A 21,939-nucleotide genomic window follows, 5' to 3' on the forward strand; every position below is an offset into this window, starting at 1 on the left:
CTAGGTGGGTTAGTGATTTTTGTTGTTGGTGAAAAGATTTCTATACATTTATTACCACTCCAAAGTAAGATGACCCTTTTTTAATATTACAATTACATATATTCAGAGAAGATGAAATTTTATTTTAATAGGATGATGCACATTTTGATACGGTTTTGGAATATAATAGTTTAATTGTTATAGTGTAAATTCTTACCATAAAGAAGGCAATTATAATAATGTAAATAATATAGTATGCAGCAACAATTGGACGGAAGTTAGTAATGGGACCGCGATCCTCTGCATTCGAATCTATAGATACGTACAGTAACCTGAAAATAATAATTTTTTATAAAATTTAAATGTATTTTGTCTACAAAGATAGTAATTTTTCGGACAGTTTTAGTAATTTAACTATTTTTAATTCTACGATATTTTTCCTAAAGGCTAGCAACGTACACACGACTGCTCTTAAGCATACATGTGAGCATTAGTAGCCACTTAACATCAGTTAGTGCTGTCTGCCCTTTTGCGAACATCTTTTCATATTAAAAATACTTACTAGAGATAGAAAAATTGTGCTTTTGACTTCTTAGGTGATAATTTTGTATGCTATAAGCAGTTTAGAAATGTGAAGTTTATCTTCTTTTAGTATTATAGATTTTTATTTTTATTACGCTTGTTATACAGATTAAATTTATTATATTTACCCTGGCCATCCTTCAAAAGTGGATACTGTGAAGAGGGTGAGCATCCCTTTCATTACATTATCAAAATGAAAATCATTTCTTTTCCATTCTCTATCTCTAACTACGTAATTACGATTTTCGAATACTAAATAAGTTCCCCTGAAAAAAAATATATTGATATATTACTCAACTGTAACTAAACGGAAAAAAGTGGAATTTTGCTGTATTGTACTTACTGACACTCTTCCTTTGTCATCTTCGAAATATCATTACACCTAAAAAATTTACCCTGCAAAAAACTTCCGTGATTAGACGTGTCCAAATCGTAGAGATTAGAAAATTTCATGCCTCGAAGCTGTCGTTGATATCAAAAATTAGCATTTAAAACGAAACTCATTTCTCATGATGCATTTTTATGTAATTTATTTGAATTTGTCAGTGTATTTTTATGTATATTACATTTTATTTACATGCTTTTTAATTAATAATACAAGCTGGAGTTTTTGAATAATTAATTCAGTTAATTTTTCGTCTTACCGCACCATGTTTGTTTTAGTTTAAAAAATCGAAATGCTCACCTTAAACAACTGTACACCGACGACAGCGAACATAAATTGTAACAAATACGTCACTAGCATTATATTTCCTATAGTCTTAATCGCTACTATCACACATTTCACCACATACTAGAATTTCAATGAAGGATTTAGTGCAGTTAGTTGCATGGGTGTATACGTTACCAGGGTATGTCCACAATGTCCAGTGACCGGGCGGCGTCGGGACATGGGGGGCAAAGCAAACAGTCTTTTATATAGGACATTTTAACATGAGGATTATGGGAACGGCTCTTTAACTACATACACTGTTAAAGATAATTGATTCTTGTTAGACGTTTCAAATGGGGATTGAAGACAAGTAAACGCCAAGGTAGGGGGGGTTATCTATGTAACGTAGGTTCATATTAGTCCTCTAAATGATTTGGATTTTATGTAATATCTACACCTTTGGGTCAAGGATATTAGCTACACATGCTACAGTATGTTAGTAACGTTATATAAAAGATCTAACATATATAATTCTATAACATAGTCTAAATGTTAGTATATTTCTAAAGTAAATCATGCTGCGAAGTTATGGACACAGCTTCGGTTTCTCGGACTGAAATATTCTTTATTTATATTTGCATTTGTGATAAAAAGATAGTGATAATATATTTATAGATGAAATAATGTCGTTAAATGAAACAAATTGACACGAAGATAATATACATACATATAGATACTGAAGAGGAATGGTTAAAGCGTAACAAGCAGAAAATTAAACAGCACAAGAATGAAAATAACGAAAAAAGCAAAGCGTCAGTATATATAGAAAGAAGACAGTAAAATCATGAGAAATGAGTAGTGAGAAAGAAGAAGTAAAAATTAGTTATACTAAGAAATAAGTTTTGAAGAAATTTTGAAAATATTTTGATACCCAAAGGTGTAATAGATTTAAAGATAAAATAGATCGTGTTTCACTTCAACCGGTGGCACAGATAGTCGTACAGTACAGACCGAGGAGTAGACGGTGCTTCAGATAAAAGTGACGGAAGTGCCCCCTACCTTGAACATTTGCACTCCCATGACCGCGAACATGAATTGAAGCAAGGATGTTACCAACAAAATGTTTCCAATCGTTTTGATTGCAACGATCACGCACTGAACAACGTGCTATAATCAGGGAAAAATTACTTTTAATACAATGATAATAAAAATCTTTATTTCATTAAAAATATAATCAAGGTAAGTATCTATAAAATCATTAATGACGTTGATTTTAGAGAATTGATAACTGACCTTAAGGCCCTTCGCCCTGTTGATGGCTCTGAGAGGCCTGAGCACCCTGAACACTCGCAATATCTTCACAACGGAAATACTCCCAGACCTAAAATAAAGAGTCTTTTAAATAATACCATTAGGACTTAGTTATAATTATTAGAGGTGACTTACTAAATCAAAATATTAATATCATAAAAGATAATAAGTTTGAGTTTTGAATACTAAGAATAAACATCCAGAAAGCTTCAAATCTATCAATGATTTGTAGTTTTGATTTTAGTTACAATATATTTAGGCATTCCAGCGATAAAAAAATTATCGAACAAACACATTACTTATGAAAATAAAGACTATATCCGTACTTAAAGCTCATAGAGATAAGAGAGACGCAAACGACAAGCATGTCGAGTACGTTGAACGCTGAACGCAGGAAGGCGCCCTGGTGCAGGATCAGGCCATACGTCACCAGTTTCAGGAACAGCTCCAGAGTGAAAATACCCGTGAAGAATATGTCGAATTGACTTAGTAACTGGAACAACATATTTCATAATAATTTGGAGGATCCGTACCAAGTTTGAGAGTGTTATTTAGTGCGTAATGGAAAATATTTGAACTAAGCAATTAACTTAATATATGACAGTATGTATGTATGTATTTATGTATCTATTTATGTATGTATGTATGTATATGTTTAATTATTTGAATATTTATATTAAATTTGTTGTAACTTGTACACCTATGGTGACGCTAGACCACTTCCTTTGCCCTAAAGTTGCCTGGAAGAAGAGATCGCTTTTTAGCGATAAGGCCCTTGTACCCTTGGCCCTTTGTACCTAATTAATATATTTTCAATATTTTTTCTTTCTTTGATATGTATCATTTCTGTTTTTGGTGTACAATAAAGTGTATTATTATTATTAACTTATTAGTTAGAATAATATCTTCGTTTTATTAGTTCATTCCATAAATGCCATATAGAAATATTGGTAATTTTTTTATGCTCCAGTAAATATTTTATTAAACATTATAAAAAATATAAACAAAACAATATACATTGGTAAATTATGACATGAATATAGGAATAACTACAGGAATTTATAATATTTCATTTATTTACCCAGTTCCTGAACCCCTTTTGTGCGGCGTCCAAGGGATCTTCCGCTGCCAACATAGCAGAGGAGAGCATGATGCACACCAGTATAATGTTCCCAAACGTTGACGATGACGACATTTTATAGCAGAACACTCGAAACCTGATATGATATCAATATTGTATACTTTGGCAATAAAGTTCATACAATATTAGAAGTTGTTCATATTATGTACACAGTTATACAGTCCAATAAATTAAATAACGTATAATGTTAAATCACTTGAATATCATTTAATTAATTTTCGTTTAGAAATATTTTTGTTTACGGTATGTACAAGAAAAGTTTGGATGTTTTAAATAATTTTATTATAACACATTGTATATCACAACATCGATTAACACCACGTCAACAGCAAATGAAGAACACCATAAGCTAAGTCATGCAAAATAATAATATATAGTTACAAAAATTACAACAGAACATTACATACATAAATCACGCTCATGCTATTAAGGCAGAACCTAAAACTATAAAGGAACATGCTCTAACATTTCGGCATACTATTTGAAAAGAAAACAACTGAACTTCTAAATTTCCATCGTATATTCATGCTGAACTAACTGACAACGCTTCTACGGACAAACCTAGCCGCTAACATCGGATATTGGAAGGTACCCTGTAATCTCATTGTAGAAAATTTTGATCTCGGGTAATTGTGGACAATATCGAGGGCAGCACTCGTGCAACACAAAAATGGTACATGAATTCGATAAGGACGTAAACAATGATGGAAAAGTGAATCATTCATCAAGGCTGGTAACATCGCGCCAATACGATAACAATGAGACACGGGTACCGAATCACCAATCACCTGTTCGTTGGTGAGAATATGAAGAAACTACTAGCGTTCGGTATTGGCGGCGTCTGATTTGGCATATTCAGTTCAGATATCCGCCGCGGTCTAGCGGTTACAAGCGTCCCTTCCTCTTCTAACTCGCCTCCATCTTTATAATATAGAAACATATAACATTCCTCTTGTAAACTCTCTATCTACTTATTTTTACCTTAAACTATAATTTTACCTTGTCACTTAAATTTAATGTGTTCATGCCGAAATATTTCAAGTGACCCTATTGCGAGATAAACGCCTATGTTTCAATAAAATCAAATGCGAGTAAAAAAAATTAAGTGATTAGCTAATAAACGTGAGAGTGAAATTAATAATAAAATAACATAACAGCTGAAAATTATTAAAGTCGTTTAAGATAAAGGCATCAATATTAAAAAAAAAGAATTGACTCCAGTGACTTGCTGAGAAGCATTAAATAAAAATAAAAGTAGATGGTACAGCGGTATCAGTAGAGTCAATAAGAAATAAAGTTCAGAGGCGGATAAGTAAACATCTAATCGAAAGCGTCGCTCCACCGCGGTCCCTAACCTGTTGTCTTTGGAAAATATGAAGAAGGAAGTGGCATCGGGGATCGGCTTGGCCGAGTCCCTAATGTCGACCTCCGAGAGGCGCCGCGGTCGCGCCGAGGACGTCGTCGGCTTGCGTTTCAAGCGTGGCTCGTCCTCGAACTCTGTGTTCACTGTGTTGGTTTTGTTAGCGTTTCCTTTCTCTTACCACGTTTGTTTTGGTGCGTCTTTGTTTGTATTCATTTTTTTATTTCCAATTGTTTTACTTAGAAATTCGATTCCTAGTTCTGTTGGTAACGGTTTTTCTAATACAATTTTTACTTAACATTAAAAATGGAAAACCGTTACTTGCATTTATCTTATGATAGATATCATTTTGGTGGTTCTGCGCTTACCAATTAATAATGATTATTATTTTGTAATTACATCAAAATGAAAATAAATTTTGTTCAAGAAACAAATTTAACTGACTGAGCAAGCAATGAGCTTAATGAATATTATCAACGTCTTATAAATCGAATATTTTTATTATCCTTAGATGTCTATAAAGGTCAGTGATAATAAGATCATACTTATTTACCATTTATATGTTTTTTTACTGAAAATATTTTAAAGATACAAGGATATTCCGTTTATTGTGGAATTTTATTAGATGTCATTACATATTAAATAAAAAATAGTACTTTACCTATATGGTTTCTTTGATGGTTTTCCATTTCCTCTCCTTCTTGTTCCTCCTCGACTCTCTCTTCATTTTCTTCATCTATTATTTCATTTTCTCCTTCTCCTTCTAATTCCTCTTGTGGTTCACCTTCCGATCCAGTTTCTTCATATTCTCTTTCAGAACTGAAATTCATTACCAGTTGTATTTAGTATTATTCTAAGTGATAAAAGTTAAGTTTTTAAGGATTTTTTGTGTATTTGGTATTGTGCATGTATTTAAATCGTTTGTGTATTTTTTGTGTATTTGGTATTGTGCTAATATTTAAATTTATACAAATAAATAAAATTGGAGTGTGTGTTTGTAATTTTAAAATAACCGTGTTTCACTAAATTCATATGTATGTATGTATACACGCTACATATACCAAAATAACATTTTTATAATTTTTGTCTGTCTGTCTGTCTCTTTGTTCCGGCTAATCTCTGAAACGGCTGGACTGATTTTTACGGGTCTTTCACTGGCAGATAGCTGATGTAATAAGGAGTAACTTAAACTACTGTATTTTAGATTTTTGAAATGTAAAATAACTATTTTGATCAATTCCACGCGAACGAAGTCGCGGCACAGCTAGTTCTTAATATGTCGTTATTGATTAAAGCAATCGCAACTTCAAAATAAATAATAATGAACTAGTTTTTTTTTTAATCATCACTGTCCACAATTAGTTACGAATTTTGATAATTGGGCTATAACATTATGAGTACACATACATACATACATACATACATATACATGTAGGGAGTTTTCTTATGTGTGTTTATATTTGATTTGTACGCATGGTAATAAGTCTTTGGCATACTTATCACTCGTGTACACATCATCATCATGAATGTACTCGTCGTCTGTGTCAGCGAGTCCACCTTCTACTTCTACAGCGTCTTCTTCTTTCTCTTCACCTCCTTGCTGAAATTTAAGATTGAACTTTATAATTCATTTAAAATGTGTATTCACTTTAAATCAACTATTTATTTAAAATCGTGTTATGCAAACGTTTCCGTATTATTATAATAAATAGTCTCACGATATCTTTTATGTCACAGTACTGGTTTGCAGCTGTTGACCTGGTGGTTGCGGGTTCGTTCTTCGCACATAGCAAACATTTGTATTGACCATACTGATATTTACCATGGTCGTTTGTGCTTGTGTATTGGGTGTGTTTCTGAACCGCCATACAGGAGATAATTCCGTTGAGTGTGAGGTATTTATTTTATTATCATTAAATGTGATTTGATAATAACGTCGAGTCTAACCACAACTATTTACAATAGATATATTATGGCCATGTCACAAATATTACTTACACCTTCTTCCTTTTCAATGTTAGTCAATGATTCCGCATCTGCCAAGTTGTCAACAGCGATAGCCAAGAACACGTTCAGAAGAATGTCTGTTTTGCAATTCAGGAAATTATTGATTAGATAGCATTATATTTATGTTTAAGTGTTTTTAATGAAATAAAGAACAATTTTCCGTCAGCTATTTTAATATTAAGCCACAAGTAGGAGAAGTAGGTCAAAATATTTGATTTTCAAGAATATTATGAAAAGGATACAGTTGCCGCAAATAAATAGAATGATGAAGTAGATGCACGCAAGGATGCCGAAGGTTCCGACCCCACCGTAGGCCTTAATACCTTCATACATCACAGCGTTCCAGTCCTCACCTGTTAGGATCTGAAAGACAAATTAATGCGCCTTCTAAAACAAAGAAGTTGACTTATAGATATGTGGTTTTTGTAGTTTTACTTGCTTGAACTCAAGTCTTAGGAGAGTTGCTAGAAAAAAAATGTGTGTGTATGTAAAGCGTTTTATTAGATGTTTTTTTTTTACATGGAACGTTATCATTTTTAGGGTTCCGTACCCAAAGGGTAAAAACGGGACCCCATTACTAAGACTTCGCTTTCTGTCCGTTTGTCTGTCACCAGTCTGTACATTATGGACCGCGATAGCTAGACAGTTGAAATTTTCACAAATTATGTATTTGTTGCTGCTATAAAAACAACTAAAATAACAACAAAACAACACACTAAAACGAAATAAAACAACAATAAAAATAAAAAAAGATAAATATTTAAGGGGGGCCTCCCATACAACAAACGCTTCTTTGCCCTATTTTGCTCAATATCAATAATGGCAAAAGGTAGGCACTTGAAATATTCACAAAATACTCAGTAGTACTTTTACTTTAATAATAAATAATAAAATTAAAATAAAATAAATATTTAGGGGAGGTTCGATACAAAAAAAAACGTCATTTTTGCCTATTTTTACTCGATATCAATAAACAGTAACAGGTAGGCATTTGAAATATTCACAAAATATTTAATTGTATATTTCCTTTAATATTACTTCAGCCTATCGCAGTCCAATGCTGGATATAGTAGCCTCCACAAGTTCGTGCCCAAACGGCGTGAATTAATGTGTGTTGCCCATAGAAACCACGCTGGGCGTGCGGGTTGGTGACCGCAGGAACCACCCCGCCAGAGGAACTATGTTATCCCTTAGTCGCCTCTTACGACACCCACGGGAAGATAGGAGGTGGCTATATTCTTTACTGCCGTAACCACACAGTTATTTACTTTAATATTTACTTCAATAATAAATAATAAAATTAAAATAAAAAAATAATTGGGAGGCCCTCATACAGCAAAAGTGATTTTTTTTGCCGCTTTTTACCCGATATTAAAATCAGTACCAAGTAAACGCTAGGAATATTCACAAAATATTTGGTTTTATTTGTGTACCTACTGTTGTTTATCTAGTCAATTGTACGAGATCCTTCGTGCGCGAGTCCGACTCGCATTTGGCCGGTTTTTATAATTTTAAAAGTTATCTATTTTACTATTTTTAGTAGAATCAAAATTTCGGTTATGAATTCAATTATTAAATGATAATATAATCTAAGCAAATGTGATTATACGCTCTTTTTGTCCGCAATAAATAAAAATCAGCCGCGTTTGCGCAACGGTCACAGCTATGGATTGTGCCTGTTGCGCTGGCAGTTGCGGGTTCGATCCCCGCACATGACAAACATTTGTATTGGCCGTACAGGTATTTTATCCGCCAACCCGCATTGGAGCAGCGTGGTGGATTAAGCTCTGATCCTTCCCCTACATGGGTAAAGAGGCCTATACCCAGTAGTGGTATATTATAGGCTGAAGCGATACAGGTATTTGCCGTGGTCTGGGTGTTTGTGCAGTCCTTGTGGGTCTCCCCACCGTGCCTAGGAGAGCACGTTAAGCCGTCGGTCCCGGTTGTTATCATGTACACCTGATAGCGATCGTTACTCATAGTAGGGAATATATCCGCCAACCCGCATTGGAGCAGCGTGGTGGATTAAGCTCTGATCCTTCTCCTACATGGGGAAAGAGTAGTAGGATATTAAAGGCTGAACCGATGAAATATAAATTAATAAATACCTGAAAAACAGTCAGTAACGCTTGCCAAAAACAATCGAAATTATGACGATCTTTCTCCTCCACAGGATCGTAGTTAAATTTGCCACCAAAAACCTGAAAATTGCAATTTAATGTCAATGTCGTTAAAGTGAAAGGGTAATTTTCGCCTGCAACACCAGAAGCATCGCAAGTATATTGCCGACCCTACCCCCAATCCACCCAGGAGCTCTAGTCAGCTAACTCATCAACAGGAACGCAACACTGCTTGAAAGCAGTAGATAATATTTAGCTGTGACCTTCTTCAAGGTCGAGTTACAATTCCCAGTCGGGCAAAGATTTTGAGGAAGATGCTCCCTGCTGTAGCCTACCTCAGTTATTTTTTTTTTTTTTTTATATTTTAGTATATATATATATATAATATATATATAATACTTTAGTAGACCTTAGAGAAAATCACAGACAAATAATACCGATTTCAAATAGTTTTATGTTCCTGTGGGTAGTAAGCTAGCCAGAGCTCTTGAATAAGGTCAGCAACACGTTTGAGATGTTCTTGATATCACGTATATGGGTTACGATAACCGCTTACCATCAAACGGGGCACAAGTGTTTAATACAATAGTGGTATAAGAAATATACTTTTTTTACAAGATATTAACCTGCATGCCCAAAAGTGCAAAGATCATGATGAAGAGGAACAGCAGTAGCAGCAGAGAGGCGATGGATTGGATCGAGTTGAGGAGTGACGCCACCAAATTGGACAGTGACCGCCAGTATCTGAAACAGCAAGGAATTTCGGTTATGAATGTTGAGTAGAATTGTGGAAATTAATAGGAATAATAATTTTATATCCTTATATAGGAATATAAGGATATTTTTAAGAACTTACTACCTATATTTTTTGTTATAAAAAATTTAAAGTTTTTCCAAAATAATTGTGTTTGCTCGCAAACGAAAAAATAACCAACATTAATTTATATTGACAAACGCTACGATGTCGGTAGTTCAAAAAAAATGTTAGTGAAATATGCATTAAGTTTTAGGAATAACTCAAAAAAGTGTTCGTCAAATCTCGATGAAATGTAACTCTTTCGGTTAAAAAAATCATCAAATTCGGTAACACCCAGTACAAAGTTATATGGTAACACACACATAAAAAAACAGTCAAATTGAGAACCTCCCCCGTTTTTTAACTCAGTTAAAATATTTGGTAAGCGCTAATTTCGCGAATAAACTGTACGCAGTTTGGCAGATTAAAAAATTGTAAAAGTGTATGGTCCAAAATAGAGGGTTTATTTTTTTTTTGGTCACTAGTCCCGCCGCCTCTATCTTAAATATTTTTGTGCTTCAGCTTGTAATATCCCACTGTTGGGCATAAGCTTCTTTCCCCGTCTAGGTAAAGGACAAGAGCTTAATCCACCATGCTGCTCCAATTTGGGTTGGCAGATATATCCCCTACTATGAGTAACGATCGCTATCAGGTGTACATGATAACAACCGGGACCGACGGCTTAGCGTGCTCTCTGAGGCACGCAGCGCAGCACGGAGATGCCGAGCTGCGGGATGGCGTCCTGCGACGTCAGCGTAAGAGTATAGAGACATTGAACTAGAAGAGCCGAGCCCAGCGCGGCCGCCCGCACTCACTTGGTGACCTTGAAGACGATGCCGAGCTGCGGGATGGCGTCCTGCGACGTCAGCGTAAGAGTATAGAGACATTGAACTAGAAGAGCCGAGCCCAGCGCGGCCGCCCGCACTCACTTGGTGACCTTGAAGACGATGCCGAGCTGCGGGATGGCGTCCTGCGACGTCAGCGTAAGAGTATAGAGACATTGAACTAGAAGAGCCGAGCCCAGCGCGGCCGCCCGCACTCACTTGGTGACCTTGAAGACGATGCCGAGCTGCGGGATGGCGTCCTGCGACGTCAGCGTAAGAGTATAGAGACATTGAACTAGAAGAGCCGAGCCCAGCGCGGCCGCCCGCACTCACTTGGTGACCTTGAAGACGATGCCGAGCTGCGGGATGGCGTCCTGCGACGTCAGCGTAAGAGTATAGAGACATTGAACTAGAAGAGCCGAGCCCAGCGCGGCCGCCCGCACTCACTTGGTGACCTTGAAGACGATGCCGAGCTGCGGGATGGCGTCCTGCGACGTCAGCGTAAGAGTATAGAGACATTGAACTAGAAGAGCCGAGCCCAGCGCGGCCGCCCGCACTCACTTGGTGACCTTGAAGACGATGCCGAGCTGCGGGATGGCGTCCTGCGACGTCAGCGTAAGAGTATAGAGACATTGAACTAGAAGAGCCGAGCCCAGCGCGGCCGCCCGCACTCACTTGGTGACCTTGAAGACGATGCCGAGCTGCGGGATGGCGTCCTGCGACGTCAGCGTAAGAGTATAGAGACATTGAACTAGAAGAGCCGAGCCCAGCGCGGCCGCCCGCACTCACTTGGTGACCTTGAAGACGATGCCGAGCTGCGGGATGGCGTCCTGCGACGTCAGCGTAAGAGTATAGAGACATTGAACTAGAAGAGCCGAGCCCAGCGCGGCCGCCCGCACTCACTTGGTGACCTTGAAGACGATGCCGAGCTGCGGGATGGCGTCCTGCGACGTCAGCGTAAGAGTATAGAGACATTGAACTAGAAGAGCCGAGCCCAGCGCGGCCGCCCGCACTCACTTGGTGACCTTGAAGACGATGCCGAGCTGCGGGATGGCGTCCTGCGACGTCAGCGTAAGAGTATAGAGACATTGAACTAGAAGAGCCGAGCCCAGCGCGGCCGCCCGCACTCACTTGGTGACCTTGAAGACGATGCCGAGCTGCGGGATGGCGTCCTGCGACGTCAGCGTAAGAGTATAGAGACATTGAACTAGAAGAGCCGAGCCCAGCGCGGCCGCCCGCACTCACTTGGTGACCTTGAAGACGATGCCGAGCTGCGGGATGGCGTCCTGCGACGTCAGCGTAAGAGTATAGAGACATTGAACTAGAAGAGCCGAGCCCAGCGCGGCCGCCCGCACTCACTTGGTGACCTTGAAGACGATGCCGAGCTGCGGGATGGCGTCCTGCGACGTCAGCGTAAGAGTATAGAGACATTGAACTAGAAGAGCCGAGCCCAGCGCGGCCGCCCGCACTCACTTGGTGACCTTGAAGACGATGCCGAGCTGCGGGATGGCGTCCTGCGACGTCAGCGTAAGAGTATAGAGACATTGAACTAGAAGAGCCGAGCCCAGCGCGGCCGCCCGCACTCACTTGGTGACCTTGAAGACGATGCCGAGCTGCGGGATGGCGTCCTGCGACGTCAGCGTAAGAGTATAGAGACATTGAACTAGAAGAGCCGAGCCCAGCGCGGCCGCCCGCACTCACTTGGTGACCTTGAAGACGATGCCGAGCTGCGGGATGGCGTCCTGCGACGTCAGCGTAAGAGTATAGAGACATTGAACTAGAAGAGCCGAGCCCAGCGCGGCCGCCCGCACTCACTTGGTGACCTTGAAGACGATGCCGAGCTGCGGGATGGCGTCCTGCGACGTCAGCGTAAGAGTATAGAGACATTGAACTAGAAGAGCCGAGCCCAGCGCGGCCGCCCGCACTCACTTGGTGACCTTGAAGACGATGCCGAGCTGCGGGATGGCGTCCTGCGACGTCAGCGTAAGAGTATAGAGACATTGAACTAGAAGAGCCGAGCCCAGCGCGGCCGCCCGCACTCACTTGGTGACCTTGAAGACGATGCCGAGCTGCGGGATGGCGTCCTGCGACGTCAGCGTAAGAGTATAGAGACATTGAACTAGAAGAGCCGAGCCCAGCGCGGCCGCCCGCACTCACTTGGTGACCTTGAAGACGATGCCGAGCTGCGGGATGGCGTCCTGCGACGTCAGCGTAAGAGTATAGAGACATTGAACTAGAAGAGCCGAGCCCAGCGCGGCCGCCCGCACTCACTTGGTGACCTTGAAGACGATGCCGAGCTGCGGGATGGCGTCCTGCGACGTCAGCGTAAGAGTATAGAGACATTGAACTAGAAGAGCCGAGCCCAGCGCGGCCGCCCGCACTCACTTGGTGACCTTGAAGACGATGCCGAGCTGCGGGATGGCGTCCTGCGACGTCAGCGTAAGAGTATAGAGACATTGAACTAGAAGAGCCGAGCCCAGCGCGGCCGCCCGCACTCACTTGGTGACCTTGAAGACGATGCCGAGCTGCGGGATGGCGTCCTGCGACGTCAGCGTAAGAGTATAGAGACATTGAACTAGAAGAGCCGAGCCCAGCGCGGCCGCCCGCACTCACTTGGTGACCTTGAAGACGATGCCGAGCTGCGGGATGGCGTCCTGCGACGTCAGCGTAAGAGTATAGAGACATTGAACTAGAAGAGCCGAGCCCAGCGCGGCCGCCCGCACTCACTTGGTGACCTTGAAGACGATGCCGAGCTGCGGGATGGCGTCCTGCGACGTCAGCGTAAGAGTATAGAGACATTGAACTAGAAGAGCCGAGCCCAGCGCGGCCGCCCGCACTCACTTGGTGACCTTGAAGACGATGCCGAGCTGCGGGATGGCGTCCTGCGACGTCAGCGTAAGAGTATAGAGACATTGAACTAGAAGAGCCGAGCCCAGCGCGGCCGCCCGCACTCACTTGGTGACCTTGAAGACGATGCCGAGCTGCGGGATGGCGTCCTGCGACGTCAGCGTAAGAGTATAGAGACATTGAACTAGAAGAGCCGAGCCCAGCGCGGCCGCCCGCACTCACTTGGTGACCTTGAAGACGATGCCGAGCTGCGGGATGGCGTCCTGCGACGTCAGCGTAAGAGTATAGAGACATTGAACTAGAAGAGCCGAGCCCAGCGCGGCCGCCCGCACTCACTTGGTGACCTTGAAGACGATGCCGAGCTGCGGGATGGCGTCCTGCGACGTCAGCGTAAGAGTATAGAGACATTGAACTAGAAGAGCCGAGCCCAGCGCGGCCGCCCGCACTCACTTGGTGACCTTGAAGACGATGCCGAGCTGCGGGATGGCGTCCTGCGACGTCAGCGTAAGAGTATAGAGACATTGAACTAGAAGAGCCGAGCCCAGCGCGGCCGCCCGCACTCACTTGGTGACCTTGAAGACGATGCCGAGCTGCGGGATGGCGTCCTGCGACGTCAGCGTAAGAGTATAGAGACATTGAACTAGAAGAGCCGAGCCCAGCGCGGCCGCCCGCACTCACTTGGTGACCTTGAAGACGATGCCGAGCTGCGGGATGGCGTCCTGCGACGTCAGCGTAAGAGTATAGAGACATTGAACTAGAAGAGCCGAGCCCAGCGCGGCCGCCCGCACTCACTTGGTGACCTTGAAGACGATGCCGAGCTGCGGGATGGCGTCCTGCGACGTCAGCGTAAGAGTATAGAGACATTGAACTAGAAGAGCCGAGCCCAGCGCGGCCGCCCGCACTCACTTGGTGACCTTGAAGACGATGCCGAGCTGCGGGATGGCGTCCTGCGACGTCAGCGTAAGAGTATAGAGACATTGAACTAGAAGAGCCGAGCCCAGCGCGGCCGCCCGCACTCACTTGGTGACCTTGAAGACGATGCCGAGCTGCGGGATGGCGTCCTGCGACGTCAGCGTAAGAGTATAGAGACATTGAACTAGAAGAGCCGAGCCCAGCGCGGCCGCCCGCACTCACTTGGTGACCTTGAAGACGATGCCGAGCTGCGGGATGGCGTCCTGCGACGTCAGCGTAAGAGTATAGAGACATTGAACTAGAAGAGCCGAGCCCAGCGCGGCCGCCAGCACTCACTTGGTGACCTTGAAGACGCGCAGCAGGCGCACGCAGCGCAGCACGGACACGCCGAGCGGCGGCATCAGCTCGCTCTTGGTCAGCACCATCTCGCTGATGGAGCCCACCACCACGAAGCAGTCGAACCGGTTGAACAGGGACACGAAGTAGCCCTGTAGGCACCGAGCTTACATACTATACTATATATATATATATATAGGTACAAATGTTACTATTACATGCGTCGTTACAAGAAAGTACAAATAAAATTATTAAAAATAGTTTATTATATTATATGACGTAACTAAAAATTTGTGTATTTCGCAATTTTCACTTTATTTGTACTATAAGACATTGCTGCTTCGTACCAAATTTCAAAGTTCTAAGTTCATGAGAAGTAGTACCCTTTATTATTACCCTGTATAATAAATATGTACCCTGTTGCAGAATAAACATTTGCAAAATAAACATTCACAGCTCTAATGGACAGTAGATTTGAGTATTTGATATGAATTTCAGCTTGATAGCTCAACGTATCCTTGAGAAAAAGGTTCTTAACAGACATACGGACAACAACGTGATCCTATTAAGGTTCCACTTTTTCGTTTTGAGGAACCCTAATTATTATCTTTGCCTTACGTAAAACATATTCAATTAGTTTATCTCACCTGTAACCCCAAGCTGTACATTTTGACCAACATCTCCAATGTAAAAAGAGCTACAAACATTGCATTACCATATTCTTGAAAGTATTCGAGCCAAGTCGGCTGTCTGAAAGTAATAAAATAATAATTAATCAAAAAGTATATTTTTTATACAACTATTAATTATAAAAGCTAAAATAGTTTCACTTGCAATAATCATAGTCAGGGAATTGAATTTCGTCAACTTTGCTACTGGTTGCTGAATGAATCGGCGAACATCGGCATCGGTGAATACTCGAATTTGTATTGCGCTACGCACATTTTGAGTTATTAATATTAAGAAACAATTCCTATGTACCAAAACCGATTCGTTTTACGTGAGTTATGACCAAAACTGAATGGCATGCCCAAAACTGAAGTGATATTTTGAGATCGGATTTGAAGAGAACGCTCACTGGTAGTGCTCGCTGGCCAGCACGACGGTGTTGAGGAACACGAGCACGATGATGAGCCAGTAGAACGTCTGCGACTTGACGGCGCGGCGGCACGCGCGCTTCATGCGACGGTTCGCTTTGTCGAAGTCCTTCTTCCACATTTTACCGATTGATATTTTTTGCTGTTCCACAGGTTCTATACCTAAGTGGTCCGTCGAATCGTTATCTGTTTGGCTTTGACCTAAAAATGTTAGAAAGTAGTATAAATTGTTATTATTTCTAAATATAAATAACCTTTTAATAAATTTATCGCACAGTTAGGGCAGCAAAAAAGATCACTGTCAACCTAATGGTAAAAGGTTATCGTAGCGCAAGCTCACCACCTACCCCCCTAGGAGCATTGGCTGCCCTATTCAACACAGGATCACAGCGCTAATTGAGATCAGTATTGTTTGTCTGTGATCTTTTGTGGGGCTAATAAGGTACGTCTCCAATCGGGATGATCCCGAGTTTGAACAAGAAAATTGCTACTATGGTCTAACCTTATCAAATGTTCGGTAAAGTTTTACTCAAATATAAATTATATTTACCTATTAAGTTACCAATAACATAATCTCTCTTCTGATCTACAGCATCGTGTTGGTCTGCAAGTGGTTCTAGATACTCGGCCTGTGTGATCCAATCAAGATAGCCTTTTAGATCTTCTTCTAATTGCTGTTTTTCTCTTAACTTCTGAAAATCTCCTCTATTCTTCGCTTTCTCTCTTTCTTTGGAGAACTCTCTAACGACAAAACATAGGATTTATTGTGACATAGTGATGATTAATAAAAGATTTTTGAGATTGGATAGCCAGATGGCTTCAGCCCATTTTAAATGCTTTTACCCTTTGAATAAATACGAAATTTTTATTCATACGTAAGTTAATGACACAAAATTTTAACATTATTATTGGATAAAATAATCATAATTAAAAACATGACAATCAAGTGCTGTGGTGGCTGTATGACTAGTCATCATTGAAAATAATTATTGGTTCATATAGAAAATGAAGGTAAAAAAATATTCAATATTACAATTAAAAAAAAAAAAAACATACAACGTCTGATACAAATTCATGTTTACTGAAATACTTACCCAGACAACACACCGAGAATTAGGTTCATGACAAAAAACGCTCCCAATATGACCATCGAGACAAAATAAATCCATTCCCAACTATTGCCCATTGCGTCCTGAATCTGAAAATCATATATTATTAATTTTAAAATAATATATCATGTTTGGATTTTATTTTAATAATTTTCGTGGAAAAGTAACTTTAGATACAACACGCACATAACAAGCTACGCAAATACGAAAAATCACATGTGAAAATACAAATAGTTTGTGCGATATTTGATAAGTAGAGCTTAAATTATTTTTAACTCACAGCTTTACAATAGCTATCTCGGAAAAATAGGCTTAATGCAAGTCTTATAGGAGTCAAGTAACACCATGCTATTTTCTAAATTCCAAGCTTCAGGAACCAAGCAAATTAACGATATTTACATTGTTATCATGTAGTTTAAAGTGTCTATCACTTACAAAAAAAAAAAAAATCTATAGAATCTATCTTGTACTAAAACTACTGCTTTTTGAGGAGTATGTTTGGTATAGCTTGCACTCTACGATTTGATACTTACATTATACATGACATCTGTCCAGCCCTCTAAAGTGATGCATTGGAAGACAGTTAACATAGACAGCCCAAAATTGTCAAAGTTCGTGATACCGAAGTTGGGACCCTCCCAACCTTCCCTGCACTCCATCTCCTCGCCGATCATGGAACAGTTAAAACCGTTGTCCAAATCACATGGATGAGGGTTGTCCATGATTTCATCTAAATGATCGAGTAAAAAGTTATCAATTAGTATTACGACATAATAATATTATAATTGATTAGCCCTTTACCGCATGCCATGGTTCTACTTTCTGCTTCAGTTCCAGTTGTGAATTCGATTCCCGCCCCGAACCTGGTTTCAACGTATGTATTTATTTATGTATAAGTATTTATCAAAAAAATTGTAGCATCAGTCGGCTTTTACCTATTCATTATAGGCTATTAAGTTGCCTTCCTTAGGAACAGGCGACCGTGTGTGTATGTTAGAGATAATTAATTTCTATTATTAGTGCTGTGATTTTATAAGCTAAGTTTTGTATATAATTGGCATGATTAGTGCAGCGTAAAATCTGATCAAGCTTTTACTTTTGTAGTCTAGAAATATTTATTTATTTTTTACCATACAAACATGTAACAAAATTCAAATTACAAATTCACAAAAATACCAATTAAGTTTACGTAGGAATATGTCGTTCAAATCATCAGCAACACAAGAATCACAATACAGTTCTTAATCAAAACAAAAACAACATAATTAAGAAGGTTGTATTAAAAGAAATCCGACAACCCGGGCAGCTCGGTAAATAAAAATATACATATATACATACAGAGATGCTATGTTTACGAAACAATACAGGACAATATATACAGGCTGTTACAGGTTTTTCAAGAAATTCATCTTAAGTTTGTATTTTATATTTCATCATCATCATTACAGCCTATACAGTCCACTGCTGGACATAGGCCTCCACAAGTTTACGCCAAAAATAACGTGAACTCATGTGTTTTGCCCATAGTCACCACGCTGGGCAGGCGGGTTGGTGACCGCAGTACTGGCTTTGTCGCACCGAAGACGCTGCTGCCCGTCTTCGGCCTGTGTATTTCAAAGCCAGCAGTTGGATGGTTATCCCGCCACCGGTCGGCTTTTTAAGTTTCAAGGTGGTAGCGGAACTGTGTTATCCCTTAATCGCCTCTTACGACACCCACGGGAAGAGAGGGGTTGGCTATATTCTTTAGTACCGTAGCCACACAGTACATATTATACAGTACAGTATTTTATATTTGTTGGAGTTATATTATATCTTAATTCTAGATCAAGAGCGTTGACTAAAACAGGAATCAGATAGGCGCTGATACGTTTGCCGCATATATTTTTGATTTTAGGTATGTTTCATTTTTTTTTGTTACTTGACGCGTGACAATTTTGTATTCCTTTAACTTTGGAATATTTAAATTGAAGAATAGTTTTTTAAGTAAATTGTAATTAACAAAGTCATGAACGGGAAGTATTTATAAATTATCATTAGTAGTGCAGGCCAATTTAATTATAAAAAATATCTTTAACAAATGAAAAATATTAAGTTTTCAAGCAATTTGTCAATAAACACATGACAAACTTTATACTATTAACAGGATTTACTGTCGGATATCCTGTGAATGTCTCTGAAATTTGTTTTAATAAGTTAATTTTGTTCAGTTGCAGATTTGTGATAGATAAAGACGTATCATTTACCAAAAACATTTAAATTTAAACATTTACATTTAAACATTACATGTTACGTATATAAAAACATAAAACTTTTACCTGTTAGTCTGTTGAAACATGATTTGTGCATCTTGCCCGAGAACAGCTCCAGACCAATGATGGCATAAATGATGATGACGAATATGACGAGTAAAGCGATATGGAGCAACGGTACCATCGCCTTCAAGATGGAATTTAACACGATTTGTAAACCTGTAACAGATACATGTTTGTTTTAACATTTGTATCGAAGTTAATGACTTGGTACATATTGGTACGAGTATAATAAAAAATATTTACGTTTCAGCCTGTAATATCCCACTACTGAGCATAGGCCTCTTTCCCCATGTAGGAGCAGGATCAGAGCTTAATCCACCACGCTGCTCCAATGCGGGTTGGCGGATATATTCCCTACTATGAGTAACGATCGCTATCAGGTGTACATAATAACAACCGGGACCGACGGATTAACGTGCTCTCCGAGGCACGGTGGGGAGACCCACAAGGACTGCACAAACACCCAGACCACGGCAAACACCTGTATGGCCAATACAAATGTTTGTCATATGCGGGGAGCGAACCCGCAACCGCCAGCGCAACAGATACAATCCATGGCTGTAACCGTTGCGCCAACGCGGCGTCTAAAATAAAAAATATTTGACTCGTGATAATCCAGTATATGGAAAGTTTACGGATTTAATTTTAACCAAACATCGCTAAAATTTTAAGGATTGTGTTTATAATAATCATTTTTTATTCTACGGTGCAAGAAACTACATAAGTTGGTATGTAATGAACTGTTACGGCCTGTTTAGCTAATCCTTAATGGATTCACTAAGCTAAGCTCTATTTTTATTTAGGAGAAGGAGGGGGAATTTGCTTAGCTTTGGGACAACTTAGCACTGTTTTGTTTCACATGTATTATGGTTTAATTGCCTTTACAATAGATACAATAGAAATTAGTTTAAAAAGTTGTTAATATTTGTTTTATTTGCAAAACATTTAGTTTAATTTTGAAAGATTTACCATTAGTTATAATATTTAAAGAAAGAAAACAACAAAATTATGTATTGGCTTATCGGACGACAATATAGAAATAAACTTACTTATATTACTATATAGTTTTAGACTTTTTACATCTAAAATCAAATATAATATAAGAATTATAATATTTATTTTATAATAAATTAATAAAACAAAATAAATTCTATAAAAGTAACGATAACAGCGATTAAACGCATTAAATGCATCGATGCATTTTCGTTGAAAGAGTAAAAATGAAAATTGAAACGGACTGCGTTATCCGTATTCAATCATGTCACCTGTTCGGTGACACGGAAGGCATCAATATGCACGATTCTGATCAGGTCACTGACCCGATAAATTATGAAACAACTAATTCTACATCTATAATATAAAAATGAGTCGCTGAATGTGTTGCTAAGCGCAAAAGTCGAGAACGGTTGGACCGATTTCGCTAATTCTTTTTTTAAAATATTCCTTGAAGTACGAGGATGGTCCTTACGGAGAGAAAAATTCTAAAAAAAAAAAAATAATAAAATTAAAGAATCGACTTTTAGGCGATACGAAGTTCGCCGGGTCAGCTAGTATGTGATAAATCTATTTTCAAAACTAGAGACATGTCATGGAATATTTATTCAATCCCACTTCAAAAGAGGAGGTTCTCAATTCAACTGTATTTTTTTACGCGTGTTACTGGCGTTTTACTGGGTTTACCTTTTTCATGTCTTTTTTTAATTGGAAGCCAATGTTTGTTGTGTAGTTTTATATAAAGTTAATGGAGATATGAGTACTTTTGAGTTATATTTGATAATAAGTATTTTTTTTTTATTTTTTTTTCGACGTTGTATTACTTGTCGATATTAATTGAAGTCGGTTTGTTTCGTTTGCGATCGATCACGACTATAGCTGATAAATTCAATTATTTTAAATACAGTTAAAAGTAAGCGTTTTCTTTACCGCCACGATATATGCTTATATAATAAACTTATATATCTAAGCAATTTTACAATTAAAATAAATATAAATTTTATATTCAATCTATCTCTATATTAATACGGGAAGCAAAAACTTTGTACTCCTTTTTACGTAAATTGCGCGGACGGAAGAGTAAGAAATTTCGCACACTTATAGTTTATATAGAGAAGGAGCAGAATGCTAATATTTTTTAAAATAATGCATAAAAAATACATTAAATCAATAAATAAATAAAAAAAACATTACACACACTACCATGTATTTGACTCACGCTTATATACTCTTTTGTTTATTATAGAAGTAGGTATAGTCTGTGACAACAGACCTTAATAATGTTAAAACTTATAATTTAAATTAATTATGGTCGAATTTCGACCACTGGGCGACCACGTATTCTGAAATAGCTAAAGTATAATATACTGCACTTGATTAAATTTTATTATTAGTTGCGGTTACGGGTAAAACCTTGATGCACATGTGACCACAGCGCTAGTCGTGAAAATTTACATAAATCGCTTCGATTTTTAGTTTTAAGATCTTTAGTACAATTGAGTGTCACAGACAATATCAAAAGCACTTTTTAATCTAAATTTTACAAATTAGTCTAGCTATT

At 39.1% G+C, this 21,939-nt stretch overlaps 1 protein-coding gene across 1 annotated transcript in view; it reads right to left on the bottom strand.

The window, feature by feature from the left end:
- LOC123666569 (muscle calcium channel subunit alpha-1-like) overlaps positions 1-21,939 on the bottom strand; it is a 58,567-nt gene that overhangs the window by 22,950 nt on the left and 13,678 nt on the right. Inside the window, exons 5-25 of the mRNA XM_045600676.1 lie at positions 19,389-19,541; positions 17,607-17,803; positions 17,059-17,162; positions 16,515-16,705; positions 15,946-16,165; positions 15,515-15,617; positions 14,868-15,019; positions 9,779-9,896; positions 9,141-9,233; positions 7,275-7,395; positions 7,024-7,109; positions 6,522-6,625; positions 5,687-5,844; positions 5,021-5,171; positions 3,606-3,741; positions 2,851-3,017; positions 2,507-2,594; positions 2,273-2,380; positions 905-957; positions 690-827; positions 197-311 (exon numbers count right to left, since the gene is read on the bottom strand). Coding sequence (XP_045456632.1) covers positions 197-311; positions 690-827; positions 905-957; positions 2,273-2,380; positions 2,507-2,594; positions 2,851-3,017; positions 3,606-3,741; positions 5,021-5,171; positions 5,687-5,844; positions 6,522-6,625; positions 7,024-7,109; positions 7,275-7,395; positions 9,141-9,233; positions 9,779-9,896; positions 14,868-15,019; positions 15,515-15,617; positions 15,946-16,165; positions 16,515-16,705; positions 17,059-17,162; positions 17,607-17,803; positions 19,389-19,541 — 2,756 coding nt within the window. The remainder of the gene's footprint in view (positions 1-196; positions 312-689; positions 828-904; positions 958-2,272; positions 2,381-2,506; positions 2,595-2,850; positions 3,018-3,605; positions 3,742-5,020; positions 5,172-5,686; positions 5,845-6,521; positions 6,626-7,023; positions 7,110-7,274; positions 7,396-9,140; positions 9,234-9,778; positions 9,897-14,867; positions 15,020-15,514; positions 15,618-15,945; positions 16,166-16,514; positions 16,706-17,058; positions 17,163-17,606; positions 17,804-19,388; positions 19,542-21,939) is intronic.

The sequence above is a fragment of the Melitaea cinxia genome, chromosome 26 (genome assembly GCF_905220565.1).
Source record: "Melitaea cinxia chromosome 26, ilMelCinx1.1, whole genome shotgun sequence".
Taxonomy (NCBI): domain Eukaryota; kingdom Metazoa; phylum Arthropoda; class Insecta; order Lepidoptera; family Nymphalidae; genus Melitaea; species Melitaea cinxia.